This window comes from Kogia breviceps, chromosome 6 (assembly GCF_026419965.1).
Source record: "Kogia breviceps isolate mKogBre1 chromosome 6, mKogBre1 haplotype 1, whole genome shotgun sequence".
In the NCBI taxonomy this organism is placed as follows: Eukaryota; Metazoa; Chordata; class Mammalia; order Artiodactyla; family Physeteridae; genus Kogia; species Kogia breviceps.
The window spans coordinates 59,488,597-59,507,676 of NC_081315.1; the positions used below are offsets into that span (position 1 = coordinate 59,488,597).

At 40.5% G+C, this 19,080-nt stretch overlaps 1 protein-coding gene across 2 annotated transcripts in view; it reads left to right on the plus strand.

Moving 5' to 3' along the window:
• The window catches only part of FRAS1 (Fraser extracellular matrix complex subunit 1), a 450,824-nt gene that overhangs the window by 306,870 nt on the left and 124,874 nt on the right, over positions 1-19,080 (plus strand). For both annotated transcript variants that reach the window (XM_059065863.2, XM_067035878.1), the window contains 3 exons: positions 1,232-1,385; positions 11,314-11,492; positions 16,087-16,203. In XM_059065863.2, the coding sequence (XP_058921846.1) occupies positions 1,232-1,385; positions 11,314-11,492; positions 16,087-16,203 (450 nt within the window). The remainder of the gene's footprint in view (positions 1-1,231; positions 1,386-11,313; positions 11,493-16,086; positions 16,204-19,080) is intronic.

A 19,080-nucleotide genomic window follows, 5' to 3' on the forward strand; every position in this document is an offset into this window, starting at 1 on the left:
GAATTTGTTAAATGGTTTCTGCAGCTCCAGATTCACACCACCTCTAGTCCCTCCCATCTCTTGCTGCTGGAGGCTCTCCAAAACCCAAACCTGATCATCGCATTTCCTTCCCTGAAGATTCATGTTGACTTTACAGTGCCTACAAGCTAAGTGGAGACTTATAGCACAGCTTCTACCTTCTACTAGCCTACATTAGGAGTCACTTTTTATTCACCCCCTCCCCTAGCTCCCTAGACTTTGCTTGCCCAGTCACTTGGATATTTTATTAAGCACAGAGTACATTGTCTCATGTTTTTGCTTAGGCTGGGCCCTCTTCCTGGAGTCTGTTTCACTTATCCACTTAGAAAGCCCATTCTGGGCTTCCCTGGTGGTGCAGTGGTTGAGAGTCCGCCTGCCGATGCAGGAGACACGGGTTCGTGCCCTGGTCCGGGAGGATCCCGCATGCCGCGGAGCAACTGGGCCCGTGAGCCATGGCCGCTGGGCCTGCGCGTCCGGAGCCTGTGCTCCGCAATGGGAGAGGCCGCAACGGTGAGAGGCCCGCATACCGAAAAAAAAAAAAAAAAAAAAAAAAAAAAAAAAAAAAAAAAAAAAGAAAGCCCATTCTTTGTCATTCAATAATTAAATGGTATTTCCATAGGAAAATCTTCCTGAGCATTCCTTCCCCAAAGAGGAAATCTCCTTTTTCCTTTATTCTCCCACAGTACCCTGCTCAAACTTCTTATAGATCATCACTTGTGATGACTATATTAATAACTATGATTATTTTAATAACTTTTATATGTCTGTCTGCTCCACTAGACTGTAGGTTCTGAAACTGAGGTCTTATTTCAGACAACCTTCTATACATCAGGCCTCTAGCAAAAGATCTGGCATATAATAGGTGCTTAATGAATAGTTCTTGAAAATAGATGGATGGGGAAGATGGGAAGACAGGTAGATAGACAAATGAAAGAAAGAAATGGAGAGGCTTAGTCTTCCTGAATGATACAAGTTATATGCTTATGATAAATTAGGAGAAAACGTAGGATATATGTATCTACATGTATACAGACACATGCATATATATATATATACATAATTACATATACACTGTTCATAGTATGACTCTAAAGCTATGAATCTCTTATTAGGCAATCTTTAGCAGCAATGGGACCTAACAACTTATGTTTTTAAGGACTGGTATTTTCTTTTTTTTGCTTGGACCTAATTCTGTACTCTCTCTTTATTCTAGAACGATAGAGGTCTTCAACTTGTGGCTAATTCAGTGGTGTGGGTTCCAGAAGGTGGGATGCTGCAGATTACCAACAGAATCTTACAGGCTGAAGCTCCAGGTGCCAGAGCCTCAGAAATCATCTACAAAATTACACAGGACCACCCCCAATTTGGTAACTCTTTTTTCCCTTGTCATGATTCATGATTTCATCACTGCATTCAGCAGTCTTGGACTTGCTTTTGTACAAAGCCACACAGCCAGGGTGTGTTTCCAATGAACTCAGCTTTCTAATACCCCATGCATCCCCTTTAAAGACAGAATAATCAAAATAGCTATCATATTATTGGTATGCTAAGTAATGTAAACACAGTATATTTAAACCTAAAATTTAAGTTTTAAAACAACTTCATTTTACAGAGAAGGTAACTTATTAAAAGTCACCTGGCTAATAACATGTCAATACAATGTCAAAGCTCAGGCTTTCAAACTCCACCTTGTGTCCCACCCAGAACATCACCGCACTTCTTGAGACTTTCTTTTTAAGAAAAGACTTTACATAAAAACATTTCTCAAGATCTCCATTGTTACTTCCACTTCTAGCAAGATAGTAGAGTATGATAACCCATCATCATCACCTAGAAATGATGGATAAAAGAGATTCAGAACTATAAGGCACTCAAAGCTGACCTCCCAAGAATACAGAGAAATCTCCAAGTGCCAGACACAGAGAAGGAACTGAAAGCCAATCTGGGCAGGAGCTGATGGCATAGCTTGCCTGAGGGGTTGTGTGTGTCTCAGTAACCTGGGGGCTTGGGATTTAATGCCCGTGGAGAGACAGAAAGTTGGAATTAAGACAAAAAGCTCACTAACGCAGAGAGATGGCAAAGAAATTTACCTGTGTTTCCCAGGGCTCAGAGGGAGCAAAAATAGTCTGCTGAGAATTCAGAAATTCAGGCCTGTTTCTCCTGAAGATCCAAGGTTAAGTTATACTGTGTGCATAATCTGAGAAACCCAAAGCTGAGGCATTAATATGAAAATTGACCTCAGGCCAATGATACTTCCTGGGTCCCTTGCAGAAACTAGTAGAAACTGCTGTGGAATGTCCACCCTCAACTCCAGACCACACAAGATTCTCACAGATAAAACCACTGAAGATTAACTCAGAATTCAGAATTACAGAACATATGAAGAAATAATCTATAGTATCATAACTAAAACAAACAAGAAGATTAAAACCCCAAGGTTTCAAATGAAGGAACAAGCTTACAAAAACTATGAAATAAGCATATTTAAAAAGATTTAAAGACACAAAAGAATGGATCGAAACTGTAAGGAGATGACAAAATGATATAAAAATAAAAACAACAGGCAGGTAGATTTTTTAAAAGAAATAATCACCTGAAAATGAAAAATATATTCATTAAAATTGCTTGGCGTGATAAATAGCAGAGAAATAACAATCTGTTTTTCCTCAGGTTTATCAGATTTTTAAAATTGTATATTTTCTGTGGTGAGGAAAAAATTAACTTTTGTACTATTTAAAAATAAGTATAGAGTCCACAAAGGCATTGAAAAGCATAATCTAATCAAGAATTGATAGAATTATAAAACAGTCAGTCTAGCTGAGCTGTCATTTATTATAGTTGCGTAACCTTGAGGAAGGCAGATGGACCCCCTTGAGCCATAAGCTTCTTTGAAAGATGAAGCTAGATAAGTTTTTAACTTTTTATTTTAAAATAATTTTAGACTTACTGAAATGTTGCAAAAATAGTACAAAGAGCTCTTGAATATCCTTTATCCAGCTTCCTCCAGTGTTAACATCTTACATAATCATAGGACAATAATCAAAACCAGGAAATTAGCATTGATACAATGCTATTAATTAGTTCACAGACCTTATTCAACTTTGCTTTATTTCACCCACTGATTTTAAGCTAGACAATGTTTAAGTCCTTTTCAGCTCTAAAAATCTTTGACTGGTTTGATGTCTTAAATTCTTTACCTTTGTCTTGAGCATTAAAAGTCAAAAAATTAGTGCTTCCCTGGTGGCGCAGTGGTTGAGAATCTGCCTGCCAATGCAGGGGACACGGGTTCGAGCCCTGGTCTGGGAAGATCCCACATGCCGTGGAGCAACTAGGCTTGTGAGCCACAACTACTGAGCCTGTGCGTCTGGAGCTTGTGCTCTGCAACAAGAGAGGCCGCGACAGTAAGAGGCCCACGCACTGCAATGAAGAGTGGCCCCCGCTCGCCCCAACTAGAGAAAGCCCTTGCACAGAAATGAAGACCCAACACAGCCAATAAATAAATAAATAATTTTTTTTTAAGTCAAAAAATTAAATTTCCTAAAGATAGCCCAATATCCCAATATTCCGTTTAAGTATTAAATAGAACAATGCGGAATTAAGTGATTTTTTAAAAAGCCATTTCAGCTTGATAAATGCCATGTAAGCCTAATTGTGACCCTTTCCTACTATAACTCTCTTAATTAACTTCTTCCTATGAACATACTCCTATTTCTGTGTGTTCAGAGCTCCCTACTGGTAATAATCAAATCGCATTACCCTTAGGAGCCATTCAAGAGTGAAAAAGGAGGTGGGAATGAGAAGCCCACTTAACGCAAATCTTTTTTTTTTTAATTTATTTTTCAATTTTTTGGCTGTGTTGGGTCTTCGTTGCTGTGTGCAGGCTTTCTCTAGTTGCCCAGAGCTGGGGCTACTCTTCATTGCGGTGCAGGGGCTCCTCATTGTGGTAGCTTCTCTTGTTGCGGAGCATGGGCTCTAGGCGCACAGGCTTCAGTAGTTGCGGCACACAGCCTCAGTAATTGTGGCATGTGGGCTCTAGAGCACAGGCTCAGTAGTTGTGGCACGTGGGCTCTAGAGCGCAGGCTCAGTAGTCATGGCTCACGGGCTTAGTTGCTCCACGGCATGCAGGATCTTCCCAGACCAGGGATCGACCCGGTGTCCTCTGCATTAGCAGGTGGATTCCTAACCACTGTGCCACCAGGGAAATCCTGAGATTCTAATTCTTAATACCTATTATATTTTCCCATAAAGTTTCTTGGTTAAAATATTGAGTTCAGCATAAAGGAAATCACTAGTAGATGTTATTTTCTGTTATTTAAGCCTGGACTATTTTTTTATCTTTTTTTTTTTTTTTGGAGAGAGAGATTATGAGGAAACAGAGAGAGATTTTGAGGAGAGAGAGGGAGATAATGAGAAGAGAGAGGGAGATAATGAGGAGACAGAGAGAAATTATGAGGAGAGAGAGATTATGAGGAGAGAGAGAGAGATTATGAGGAGAGAGAGAGATTATGAGGAGAGAGAGAGATTATGAGGAGAGAGAGAGAAATTATGAGGAGAGAGAGAGATTATGAGGAGAGAGAGAGATTATGAGGAGAAAGAGAGAGATTATGAGGAGAGAGAGGGAGATTATGAGGAGAGAGAGAGAGATTATGAGGAGAGAGAGAGATTATGAGGAGAGAGGGATTATGAGGAGAGAGAGATTATGAGGAGAGAGAGAGAGATTATGAGGAGAGAGAGAGATTATGAGGAGAGAGAGAGATTATGAGGAGAGAGAGAGATTATGAGGAGAGAGAGAGATTATGAGGAGAGAGGGATTATGAGGAGAGAGAGATTATGAGGAGAGAGAGAGAGATTATGAGGAGAGAGAGAGATTATGAGGAGAGAGAGAGATTATGAGGAGAGAGAGAGATTATGAGGAGAGAGAGAGAGATTATGAGGAGAGAGAGAGAGATTATGAGGAGAGAGAGAGAGATTATGAGGAGAGAGAGAGAGATTATGAGGAGAGAGAGAGAGAATGTGAGGAGAGAGAGAGATTATGAGGAGAGAGAGATTATGAGGAGAGAGAGATTTTGAGGAGAGAGAGATTATGAGGAGAGAGAGAGAGATTATGAGGAGAGAGAGATTATGAGGAGAGAAGTTATGAGGAGAGAGAGATTATGAGGAGAGAGAGAGAGATTATGAGGAGAGAGAGAGATTATGAGGAGAGAGAGAGATTATGAGGAGATAGAGATTATGAGGAGAGAGAGAGAGATTATGAGGAGAGAGAGAGAGATTATGAGGAGAGAGACAGAGATTATGAGGAGAGAGAGAGATTATGAGGAGAGAGAGAGAGATTATGAGGAGAGAGAGGGAGATTATGAGGAGAGAGAGAGAGATTTTGAGGAGAGAGAGAGATTATGAGGAGAGAGAGAGAGATTGTGAGGAGAGTGAGAGAGATTATGAGGAGAGAGAGAGAGATTATGAGGAGAGAGAGAGAGATTATGAGGAGAGAGAGAGAGATTATGAGGAGAGAGAGATTATGAGGAGAGTGAGAGGATTATGAGGAGAGAGAGAGAGATTATGAGGAGAGAGAGAGATTATGAGGAGAGAGAGAGAGATTATGAGGAGAAAGAGAGAGATTATGAGGAGAGAGAGAGATTATGAGGAGAGAGAGAGATTATGAGGAGAGAGAGAGAGATTATGAGGAGAGAGAGAGATTATGAGGAGAGAGAGAGATTATGAGGAGAGAGGGATTATGAGGAGAGAGAGATTATGAGGAGAGAGAGAGATTATGAGGAGAGAGAGAGATTATGAGGAGAGAGAGAGACTATGAGGAGAGAGAGATTATGAGGAGAGAGAGAGATTATGAGGAGAGAGCGAGAGATTTTGAGGAGAGAGAGATAGATTGTGAGGAGAGAGAGAGAGATTGTGAGGAGAGAGAGAGATTATGAGGAGAGAGAGAGATTGTGAGGAGAGTGAGAGAGATTATGAGGAGAGAGAGAGAGATTTTGAGGAGAGAGAGAGATTATGAGGAGAGAGAGATTGTGAGGAGAGTGAGAGAGATTATGAGGAGAGAGAGAGAGATTTTGAGGAGAGAGAGGGATTATGAGGAGAGAGAGATTTTGAGGAGAGAGAGAGATTATGAGGAGAGAGAGAGAGATTATGAGGAGAGAGAGAGAGAGATTATGAGGAGAGAGAGAGAAATTATGAGGAGAGAGAGATTATGAGGAGAGAGTGGGAGATAATGAGGAGAGAGAGAGATTATGAGGAGAGAGAGAGATTATGAGGAGAGAGAGAGATTTTGAGGAGAGAGAGAGATTATGAGGAGAGAGAGATTATGAGGAGAGAGAGAGAGATTTTGAGGAGAGAGAGAGATTATGAGGAGAGAGAGAGAGATTATGAGGAGAGAGAGAGATTATGAGGAGAGAGAGAGAGATTGTGAGGAGAGAGAGAGATTATGAGGAGAGAGAGGGAGATTGTGAGGAGAGTGAGAGAGATTATGAGGAGAGAGAGAGAGATTATGAGGAGAGAGAGAGATTATGAGGAGAGAGAGATTATGAGGAGAGAGAGAGACATTATGAGGAGAGAGATTATGAGGAGAGAGAGAGACTGTGAGGAGAGAGAGAGCTTATGAGGAGAGAGAGGGATTTTGAGGAGAGAGAGATTGTGAGGAGAGATAGAGATTATGAAGAGAGAGAGAGATTATGAGGAGAGAGAGAGAGATTATGAGGAGAGAGAGAGAGATTATGAGGAGAGAGAGATTATGAGGAGAGAGATAATGTGGAGAGAAATTATGTGGAGAGAGAGAGAGATTATGAGGAGAGAGAGATTATGAGGAGAGAGAGGGAGATAATGAGAAGAGAGAGAGATTATGAGGAGAGAGAGAGATTATGAGGAGAGAGAGATTATGAGGAGAGAGATAATGAGGAGAGAAATTATGAGGAGAGAGAGAGAGATTATGAGGAGAGAGAGACTATGAGGAGAGAGAGATTATGAGGAGAGAGAGATTATGAGGAGAGAGAGAGATTGTGAGGAGAGAGATATTATGAGGAGAGAGTGAGAGATTATGAGGAGAGAGAGAGACTATGAGTAGAGAGAGAGATTATGAGGAGAGAGAGAGATTATGAGGAGAGAGAGAGAGATTATGAGGAGAGAGAGGGAGATAATGAGGAGAGAGAGTATGAGGAGAGAGAGAGAGATTGTGAGGAGAGTGAGAGAGATTATGAGGAGAGAGAGATTATGAGGAGAGAGAGAGATTATGAGGAGAGAGAGAGATTATGAGGAGAGAGAGATTATGAGGAGAGGGAGAGAGAGTTTATTAGGAGAGAGACAGAGAGGGATTATGAGAGAGAGATTATGAGGAGAGAGCGAGATTATGAGGAGCGAGAGATAGATTATGAGGAGAGAGAGAGATTATGAGGAGAGAGATACAGAGATTGTGAGGATTGAGAGAGATTATGAGGAGAGAGAGGGAGATAATGAGGAGAGAGAGAAGTTATGAGGAGAGAGAGAATATGAGGAGAGAGAGAGATTATGAGGATATATATATAGAGAGATTATGAGGAGAGAGAGATTATGAGGAGAGAGAGAGAGATTATGAGGAGAGAGAGAGATATTATGTGGAGAGAGAGAGAGATTGTGAGGAGAGAGAGAGATTGTGAGGAGAGTGAGAGAAATTATGAGGAGAGAGAGAGAGATTTTGAGGAGAGAGAGAGATTATGAGGAGAGAGAGAGATTATGAGGAGAGAGAGAGATTATGAGGAGAGAGAGAGAGATTTTGAGGAGAGAGAGAGATTATGAGGAGAGAGAGAGAGATTGTGAGGAGAGAGAGAGATTGTGAGGAGAGTGAGAGAAATTATGAGGAGAGAGAGAGAGATTTTGAGGAGAGAGAGAGATTATGAGGAGAGAGAGAGATTATGAGGAGAGAGAGAGAGATTGTGAGGAGAGTGAGAGAGATTATGAGGAGAGAGAGAGAGATTTTGAGGAGAGAGAGAGATTATGAGGAGAGAGAGAGAGATTATGAGGAGAGAGAGAGAGATTGTGAGGAGAGTGAGAGAGATTATGAGGAGAGAGAGAGAGATTATGAGGAGAGTGAGAGAGATTATGAGGAGAGAGCAAGCCTGGACTATTTTTTAAACATGTATTTTCATATATTTAAAGAGTCATCTCCTTGATTTTGTCATACTATGATAAAAGCAGAGGTGAGGTATTATGCAAAAGCTCTCACCTCGATGGAGTGAACCCTACAAAATATCGGTATTTCTCCCTGTCTACTCATGGGCTTGGCACAAAGGTACCTTGTATTCATCATACCCAGTGCTAAACTCTAACTCTTCATCTTTTCTTCTACCAGCTCATCCCATTTGTGGCATCGCTTCCCTACACACCACCCAACCTAATAGGTGATCATCTGATTCTTCCCTCTTTCTTACCCTTTACAGCCACATTTGTCAAGTTCTGTTGCTTCCACTTCCTCAATGATTCTTTTTTTTAAACATCTTTATTGGAGTATAATTGCTTTACAACGGTGTGTTAGTTTCTGCTTTACAACAAAGTGAATCAGTTATACATATACATATGTTCCCATATCTCTTCCCTCTTGCGTCTCCCTCCCTCCCACCCTCCCTATCCCACCCCTCTAGGTGGTCACAAAGCACGGAGCTGATCTCCCTTTGCCATGCAGCTGCTTCTCACTAGCTATCCACCTTACGTTTGGTAGTGTATATATGTCCATGCCACTCTCTCACTTTGTCACTGCTTACCCTTCCCCCTCCCCATATCCTCAAGTCCATGCTCTAGTAGGTCTGTGTTTTATTCCCATCCTACCCCTAGTCTCTTCATGACATTTTTTTTCTTAGATTCCATATATATGTGTTAGCCTACCGTATTTGTTTTTCTCCTTCTAACTTACTTCACTCTGTATGACAGACTCCAAGTCTATCCACCTCACTACAGATAACTCGGTTTCACTTCTTTTTATGGCTGAGTAATATTCCATTGTATATATGTGCCACATCTCAATGATTCTTGTATCTGTTTATATGTGTCCAATCTTACCTCTGTTGCTTTAGTTCGGGTTCCCATCTCTCATCTGGATTTTACAGCAGACTTATAGTTGACCAAACTGTCCACATAATTGTTAGCCACTATTGTTATCATTTTTATGAAACAAAGTCCAGCCCCTTTAACAGAACTTTTGCATATATTCTGTGTTCTAAATCAGTTCATGCCATTAACCTACTGAAAATCTCACAGAGGCTCCCAGTTGCTTATGGGGCTGATCTCAAGGGGAAAGAACTGCATCTTACTGATCTTTGAGTCCCCCACCCCAAAGGGCTCACCACAGTAGCTAGCCCTTAACAGGTGTTCACTGACTGTTTACTGAGTTGAAATTAATGGGATTAACCAGCATCCTATGATTCCTGTTAATTTGCATAGTATTGCAAAGGGTTTTTTGTTTTTTAATCTGAAAAATAGGTTTATTTCATTAGGACTTGTTAGGAAAATTCTGCTTTGCCTTCCTATTATAAAGCAGAATAGCCAGGAAATTGGCATTTGAATGTTTTTGATTTTTCTACTCTCCACATTTTCACTGTGGAAATCTCCTTTCAGACTATTCTGTAACTACTCACATTCATAAACAGGCCACATCCTGGGAAAGCATGTTTATTAGCAAGATCTTATGAACAGAAGTTGAACCAGGGAGAGATGGGTAATGGAATTGGTGACTTAGGTATAAATGAGAAACAGTACAAGAAAGAAACTAGAGTGAGTTGATTCTACACATGATTATTTTAAGAAGAATATTGATGTTTTTCTATTACTTCAGTATTTCATCACTATCCAGGATATTATGTGCATTTTTAACTTGAATTTAGAGCATATAAATATTAGAATGAGTATTTCCTTTGAATAAGAGAACAAATTTCTCTGGGGTAATCACAGTGCACTATCAATTGCCTGATATATCTAGGGCACTGAGATCTGGGTATCCTCCTACAGAACATTTAAAAGATGTATACAGTTTCTCTGTCTCTCTTTCTTTCTCTCTCTCTCTCTCTCTCTCTCTCTCACACACACACAGACACACACACACACACACACACACACACACACACACACATTCTTCTCTCCCTCTTACAAATCTGAGCGGTAGAGAGACTTCTTTCAGATTTATTGTTAGATGCATTTTTCTGAGAACGTGGCTTCTGTTTTTAGCAGTTCATCCATTCTTCTCCTTGGTCTTCACTTGAAGGCATATTCTCCTTGGGAAATTTTGATTGTTTCTATAACACCTTTGTATTTTTAATCTCACTTTAAGAAAATAGTAGCTTCGGGTTAAGAATAAGCAATAGAAACAGATTGGTGGTGTTGGTGGTGATGTTTAGATTTAGATTTCATTGCTTCAATTCTAATAAAGTTTAGAAAATGAAGGAGGAGAAAACATGATCAGTTATTTATCAAGGTAATTGTTGGTCTGTGAACATAAAATAACGATGATGGGTAACAGAGTTTCATGACCAGGAAAATGAGCTTCAGATTCAAATCCCAGCTCCTCCACTTTGGACTTGCATGACCTCAAACAAGTTATTGAACTTCTCTGAGCATAAAGAACTTTGTCTTTAAAATGGAGATGACAATAGCATCTTCAGAAGGATTAAATAACATAATAAGAATAACCAACACTGTTTTAAAGCACCTATGATGTATGTACTATTATTCTCATTTTACCAACAAGGAACAGAGACTAATAATACCTAAGTAAGCTCACCCAGCTTGATGTGGTGGAACTGGGTCTGAGCCACTATGTAACATGCTTCATGCAGCACGTCATATGCATTCAAGTGTTAGCTATTATTATTTTCATTGTATAGAACTCTTCCAAGGATGATTTTTTCTGAATTTCTTCTAATTTCCCCTTGTGTTTACACCAAAAAAAATCTCCTGGTAGGAAAACATTTTCTGTTCATAGACAGCTGTGGGTAGAAATGAATCCATTCAATGCCCAGTATTTGCAGTGTTCACGACTATATGGGTCTCCTTATATAATTTTAATAGATAAAAGTCAGTAACTTGATACATGAATTGCCCTCGAATGGCTTAGCTCTTTTAATTGAAAGACTGGGAATTTTATGTCTAAAGGTGGATTTTATGATATCTGTTGAATTCTGTGTTAATATCTTTTCCTTCACCTTGGATAAAAATAAAGAAGCACATCATATCTTTTCTGTTTAAAAACAAGTGGTAGAAAAGGAGACGAGAGCTCTGATTTACTTTTACTTTTCCCATGGGTCCTCACTAACTGTGTGGCTTTCCTAGGGGAGGTGGTGCTTGTGTTTAATATGCCTGCAGACAGCCCCGCAGACAAAGGGCAGCACCTTCCTGATGGGAGGACAGCAACTCCCACCAGCACGTTCACCCAGCAAGACATCAACGAAGGCATCGTGTGGTACCGGCACTCAGGGGTCCCAGCCCAGAGTGACTCCTTCCACTTTCAGGTACCCTCTCCTTCCTGAATCTTCTGATGTCTGGATAGTCTGATGAAAACCATCACCCTTATTTATAAGCAACTCAGGTCATTTTCTGTGTTTGCCTGGAAGTCACATTTGGGAGAAAAAAAAATGTAACTAGTAGCATTGAGAAATTTTTTTTTTAATCTGTCAATTCAGCCTTTTGGGTGTCTCTACAAGCAGAGTCATTCTACAACAAAGTGGTATATAATAGATAATGGCTAAATTGTTTGGGGAAAAAAAGTGTTTTCAAAATGTTAAAATACCACATGGAGAAAAAAAATCTTATTTTCTTTTTTCAAATGTTTTTGGAACATTTACCATCTTATGATAAGGTCACGGACTGAGCAGCCAAACCCATTGGGTTCACGTTTCACTTCTCCCATGTACTAGCTTTGGGAAGATTACTTGGGCAAAATCCTTGTGCTTCCATTTCCTCATCTGTAAAATAGCTTTACTGTAAGGATTTAATGAGTTAATACATATAAAGCATTTAGAATACTGCCTGTTACTGTATAAGGGTGTGTGACTACCATTTACGGAGATTGGTCAAATACCAGTGCTGTAGACTGGATGTTTGTGTCCCCGCCAAAGTTCATATGTTGAAATCCTACCCCTCCATGTGATGGTATATGGAGGTGAGGCCTTTGACTAGAATTAGATGAGGTCATGAGGGTAGTACCCTCATGAGTGGGATTAGCATACTTACAAGAGTCATAAGCGTGTTTGTTCCCGCTCTCTGCTGCCCACCACGGGGATACAGTGAAAAGTCGGCAGTCCACACCCAGAAGAGCGCCGTCACTAGAACCCAACCATACTGGCACCTTGATCTCAGACTTCTAGCCTCCAGAGCTGTGAGAAATAAATTTCTGTTGTTTATAAGCCACCCAGTCTATGGTATTTTTGTTAGAGTAGCCTGAGCCAACTGAGGCAACCAGACTATAAGGTTGGTTTAACTTATTCTGTCAATAAATTAAAGAACAAGAAATTATTCTGGGCACATTCCCTGACCACTATGAAGTACAATTAGAAATTAATAATAAAAGGGCAAAAAAAATCAAAACATTTGGAATTCCTTAATAATTACTAGTTCTAAAAGGAAATCAAAATGGCAAACTATTAAGAAATATTGATCAGGAGGAAACAACTTATCAAAACTTAAATGATGTGAACAAAGTAATACTCGGAAGAAAATCGATGGCCTTAAGCTCTTATTATTGAACAGAAAAGCATGAAAATTAATGGACTAAATATTCAACTCAAGAAGCTGGAGAACCACAGAGAAGCCGAAGGAAGGCAACAGGAAGGCATTTATAGGGGTAAAAGAGGAATTGACTAATTATAAGATGCTAGAATTGGTAAATAAGTACAAAACCTGAATCTTTGGAAAGACCCATAAAATTAGACAAACCTCTGTCAAGTATAATTTGGAAATAAATAATGGAACAGAAACACAAAGGAATGAGGAAGTATGAATGAGAAAGAGCATTTAAGCATAGATACAGAGAAGATTTGGGGAAAGTGTCAGGGAAAATATAAAGAAGCCCTCATGGTGATCAGCCAAAGCAACATCACAATCCCTCTAAGTCTGAGACATTTCCTTTGTCTAGGAATCCAGTAGGGGATAAATTACCACGATAGCTCACCTTTTTAAAATTATCATCCATTCTGCTCCTGATGCCTGGTGTGTACTTCATTGTCTGACTAATTTATATTGTGTAAAAAGTGTGCTTTCCCAGAGAGCTAGTTGAAATAAACCTGGAAACAGTTAAAATGAGATTATACTGAGCACACTGAATGTCCAATGAGTGAGCAAACATTATGTGCCCTTTGCCCAAGTTAATCTTTCAATTTTAGCACCTGGGGACTCAACAGTCCTCAAATAATGAGTCAGAATGGAAGCAAAGACCTCAATCAAAAGAAGTCACCTCAACAAACTAGAATCCTCAGATCTGCCTTTGCCTTCATCAGTATGAAGAACATTATCGGTATGGAGCATTTCCCTGGAAAGTGATTCTCAGCACCTGCTAAAATGATATTTGATTGCTTTTGCAAGTTGGTTACTAAGTGGGTTATTATAAAATAGCAAAAGTTACTGATTTTTGTAAACAAATTCACCAGAGTTGAAGACTCTGAAAACATCATTACTTAGAAAGTGGTTCCCTTTGGAGGGTCTTCACACATTCTGCTCAAAATATGTTTAGAACTCCTACCTGAAATCTCCTTCAAAATCTGTGGGATATTCTTTAGAATATCCTCAGTAGTGACAGTATATCACCCTTTGGAAGTGGATTTTAAAATAAAACCCTATAGGGCTTCCCTGGTGGCGCAGTGATGGAGAGTCCACCTGCCTATGCAGGGGACACGGGTTCGTGCCCCGGTCCGGGAAGATCCCACATGCCGCGGAGCGGCTGGGCCCGTGAGCCATGGCCGCTGCCTGCGCGTCCGGAGCCTGTGCTCTGCAACAGGAGAGGCCACAACAGTGAGAGGCCCGAGTACCACAAAAAAAATAAAAATTGAAAATTAAAAAAAAATAAAACCCTATAGCCCAAAGTCATTCAGAATCGTGTCTGGTAAAGAAGAATAGCAATTATTTTTGGTTAAAACAAGGAGTAATTATGAAGTAACAAGCTCAGTTTTCTTACATGATTTGTGAACCCCCTGTGAAGCATTTCAAAAAGTACATTTTGAACACTGACAGCATCTTTATTGCAAGTATGAAACGACTCTCTGGGATCATTTTCTCTTGGATGTGAAGGTTTTGGTGTGTTTGTTTTTTAAATCTCATGGTTTGATAGGCTTATCTCATATTTTGATGTGAAATGACACAGACACTGTAGCTACGTGCTAAAATAAATGGTTACCAACTTTCCCCATTCATCATTTTAGTGTCCCTTAGGATTTTAGACTATTTAAAAAAGATGCCGTTCTAATGATTCTTCTCTCTTCTCCCTTCTTTTTTATTTTCTTTAAAGCAGAAAATGCAATACAATGAGTTGTATGGATTTAATTTCATTTTAATGTTGATGTGCTGTCAAGAGCCATCAATGCAGCCCATCTGTTACTTTGCATCTAAGACTTGGGATTTGTGTAATGAAAGTGGTATTAAAAAATTAGAGTATGGCATAGTGAGAAGAAAGCAGGCACATATTTGGCAGGGGAAGGAGCCCTGGTTTTGGCATATTCAGATCACGTTGACATAGCCTCAGGGGATGTAATTTGAAAAAGACCAACATATTTTACACCCGTGTCTTTGCTAGAGAAGCTAGAACTGAGTCCGTTGCTTGGTAATCTGCTCACCTCTCACTTCCTGCGGAGTTCCTTTCCTTTTCTTCAAGAGATAGGAGAACATATCTTCCCCTTTCCTGATGTCCTAAAGCTTCCAACTTGAGTCATTGTGGTCAGTAGGAAGGTCGCAAACCTGCTGACCTGGTTTTAAATACCGACCTTTGTTGGCTATGTGACCTTGACACCTTAACTTTTTGACCTTCAGTTTCCTCATCTGTAAAAAGGGAGATAATAATATCTTCTTGATGGGTTTCGGTAAGAAAACTTTTGAAAAGTAGCTAGCACAGTGCCGAGCCCATGATAAATGTTCAGTGAATGATAGCTGTGGTTGTTAATATTATTTATGGTGACACTATAAGATGCCTCCTTGGAAACAAGTTGATATTCTGAGCCTTGAGCTCCAGGCGCCTGATGTGATCAAGGTACAGAGAAGACAGTTTTCCTGGAGGGTGTAACTTTCGAAGACATAGAGAAAGAGCTGCTATTCCTGCCTTTTTCTCAGGATTTACAGAACCCTGCCCCCTCTCACATGGAATTAACGCAACTCCGTATGGCCACACGGGCCTTAGCAATTCTTCTAACAAGCCTAAGGAGCAATCAACGGAAGGAAGGCGAGTTTAAGGGAACAGCGAGGTAGCACTGAGGAAAGGGAGAGGCTGCATGAGAAAAGCATCATTTTTCAGCATTCCTGAAGCAGGAAAAAGTTGATTTTGTGACCACTACCCTAGTTGTAAATGTTCTTAATCTTGCCTTGCAGTGATGAGGCTGGGATTTGTCATTTATAATCTAGGTGTAGATATCTGTGCTGGGTAAAGACTAAAGTGAAATAAACATCACGTATATTGATGTAATGTGTTATGTATGTTCATAATGAGACACTATATAGCTATCAAAATTATGTTTTCAAGAATGTTTAATGGTATAGCAAAATATCCTAGTATTGTGTTAAGTAAACATTTAGAATATACAATTGTATATAGTTTCACATATGCATAGAAAAAAGATTAAACTAAAATGCAGCGATATATTAGTAACGACTATTTCTAGGTAGTGAAATTCTAGATGATTCTTATTCCTTATTTATACCTTCCTGCAACTTCGCAATTGCCTAAAATGCTTATGTATCTTTTTTATAATCAGTAAAAAAATGAATCTTAAAATATGAAGAGCAGAATGAAAATTGTAGTACAGGAGCATACAGAATTCAAAGACAGATGGTTCCAAAGGGAAAAAATAAACACAGGCAAACATACTCTGCCCACCAGAGGCTCACCAGTGTGCCGTGTCTTTGCAGGTGTCCAGTGCCACGGAGGCTCACGCCCATCTGGAGAGCCGCATGTTCAACATCGCCATCTTACCCCAGACTCCGGAAGCACCCAAGCGCTCTCCAGGAGCATCTCTCCACATGACCGTGAGTTGGGTGGCAGGGCTCATGGTTTCTGCTTGGAGGAGGCGGGTTGATGGGATGTGACAGAATACTTGGCTCAGAACACAGGCTCTGGGGTCAAAAATACCACCCCTGTGAACTCGTTTCTCATTGACTTGAAAGTAGAAACTTAAAATTCCCAGAGTGAAAGGAAGGTTAGAGAGAATCCACTCCAGCCTCCCATCCATTGCTGCTGAGCCCTTTTACAGCATTCCAGACAGTCACAGAACCGTTCCTTGAGTACCTGGAAGGACTTTCAGGCTTATATCCATTTAATGATTACTATTTGGGTATAATTATTCAGCCAGTTAGAGTTCCATCTAGCTGGAGAAACTGTTATTCTGTTTTAGAAGTCCTGTTAGTAAGTTTCCTTTCTATTACAAAAGTTTCCTGGAGAAAGTGATGTCTGTGCTGACTCCAGAAAGATAAGTAGCAAATATCCAAGTGAAGGTTTGGGAGGCAGGTTGGAAAGAATAGTGGGGTGATGGCAAAGGGCATCATCACCAGGCATAAAAACAACACATGCAAAGACCCAGAGGGGAGAGACAATATGATTGTTGGGAAAATTACGAACAGTTCAATGAGACTGGAAGATGAGAGAGGCTGGAAGGGAGTGGTGAGCCTGTGGGATTTTGCGAGCTAGATCACAGAGGAGCTTGTATACTGTGTGGGAAGGAGTGTGGACACATGAAAAGGTTTAGAGCCAGGTGAGAGCTAAATCAGTACATGGCGTTTAGTTCAGACAATTAGCAGTTCCACTGTAATCCTATATCTTTGGGGCATGTAATGCCAGAACCCCTCTGATAGACAGAGCCACAAGCACATTAAATCCTTGTAAATTAATCATCGTGGATCCACATTTTAGTTAGCGCCCACGTAATTACACTCCAAAGTGGTGTAGCACTCCTGAGCCGCAACAAAGACAGCAGGTAGAGTTTTAGAAATTATGGGTCTGGGGCTTGACAGAGACATAAAAGGGGAAACAAAGTTTTTGATGGATACATGCTATCGGCATTTCCACCGTAAACTGTAATTTAAAGAAATCATAATTCAGGAACACTATTAAGTCTGTAATTCATCATTCTGACTGGAGGAGCTTGGACCAGAACTTTCTCTAAAGTGTAAAGAAAAATGTGCATACACATCTCTTGCCGAATGCTAACGTGGTGTTATTTTGACTTTAGAGGAAAAAAAAATGGGCCAGGAGCCATGAAGATGGCATCACTCCCGCTCTTTTGATAAGAACCTCTAGAAACTTTTCAACATACTTAACCTTGAGGGTCTCAGGTTGCATGTTTGTAAATTAGGTCTGTCCTGTGTAATTTAGGGTATCACAAAGGTTAGTCTACCGTAAAATGTGATCAGGCTACTCTTTCATTCCTTAAAATATACACAGTTTATATTTCTTTTGACATTAATTAGCGCCATTACTGTAAGACATACATGCTGTAAAATGTGACAAAAGCACATTCTCAATTCATGATTTGGACTCATCTAAGCACATAAGTTTTGTACGTATTTGGTAAACACATTGTGAATACATATGCTAAATTCATACATAGTATATTCGTATAGGGTTCGTTCGTTTAAGGGTAGGAGTCTACCTCTCCAATCATTCAGTTATTCAGTCTTGCACACTTTCGGGCCCCTAATTTATGCCAAGTTCTGTGGAAGACATTGGAGATTCAGTGATCATGTAATACAGTCTCAATTAGTCTATTTTAGACTTAGAGTCTAAAAAGGGAGACAAGAAAATAAATTAAAAGTGACAATACAGTAATAAATGTCATGACAGAGACATGGCATGGAAGCAGATAGCAGGGCACCTAGTCCAGCAAGGCACAGGAGAGGTCAAGGAAGGCGTCCTGGGCTTCCCTGGTGGCGCAGTGGTTGAGAGTCCACCTGCCGATGCAGGGCACACGGGTTCGTGCCCCGGTCCGGGAAGATCCCACATGCTGCGGAGCGGCTGGGCCCGTGAGCCATGGCCGCTGAGCCTGCGTGTCCGGAGCCTGTGCTCCGCAATGGGAGAGGCCACAGCAGTGAGAGGCCCACGTACCACACACACAAAAAAAGGAAGGCGTCCTCTAGAAGGTGAACCAAGCTGGTTGAAGTGAATATTATCTCTAAATCAGGGTCTCAAACTTCAGTCTGCGTTAGGATCACCTATAGGGCTTGTTAATTAGCAGATTGCTGGAGCCCACCCCAGAGCTTTCCAGTTCAGTAGGTCTGGTATAAGGCTGACAAGTTGAGTTTCTAACAGGGTCCCAGATGATACTGTTGCTACTGCTCTGCTCACTACACTTGCAGACCCTCTTATCTAGACTAGAAATAGGGGGAAGTTCATTCCAGGCAGAGGAGCCGCATTTGAAAAGAAGATGGAGACACAGGAGAACATAACATGTTTGGGGAATGATGGAGAGAATTCACTTGGCTGGAGCATAAATCTTTAGGTGACGAAGAAAGAAGAAATGAGAGATCACGGAGGACCTTAAGACAAGATGAAGGAGATTCCATTTTGTCCAGAAAGGTTGTTAGGGCAAGTAGGATACAGCAGAGAGGTGGCATGCTCAGATTCTCAATTTGAGAAGGTCATTTTGGCTGCAGGGTAGAGAACACCCCAGATGGGGCCAGACAGGGAGCAAGGAGGCCAAGAAACAGGCTACTGAAGTCACCTAAAACAAGAAAGGTTGGTGGCATGAAGGTCATGCAGTGGCAATAAGGATTAAGAGTTGGTGAGATCTTGAAGAGATACTTGTACACTCATGTTCATTGCAGCATTATTCACAATAGCCAAGAGATGGAAGCAACCTAAATGTCCTTTGACAGATAAGTGGATAAAGAAAATGTGGTATATACAACCAC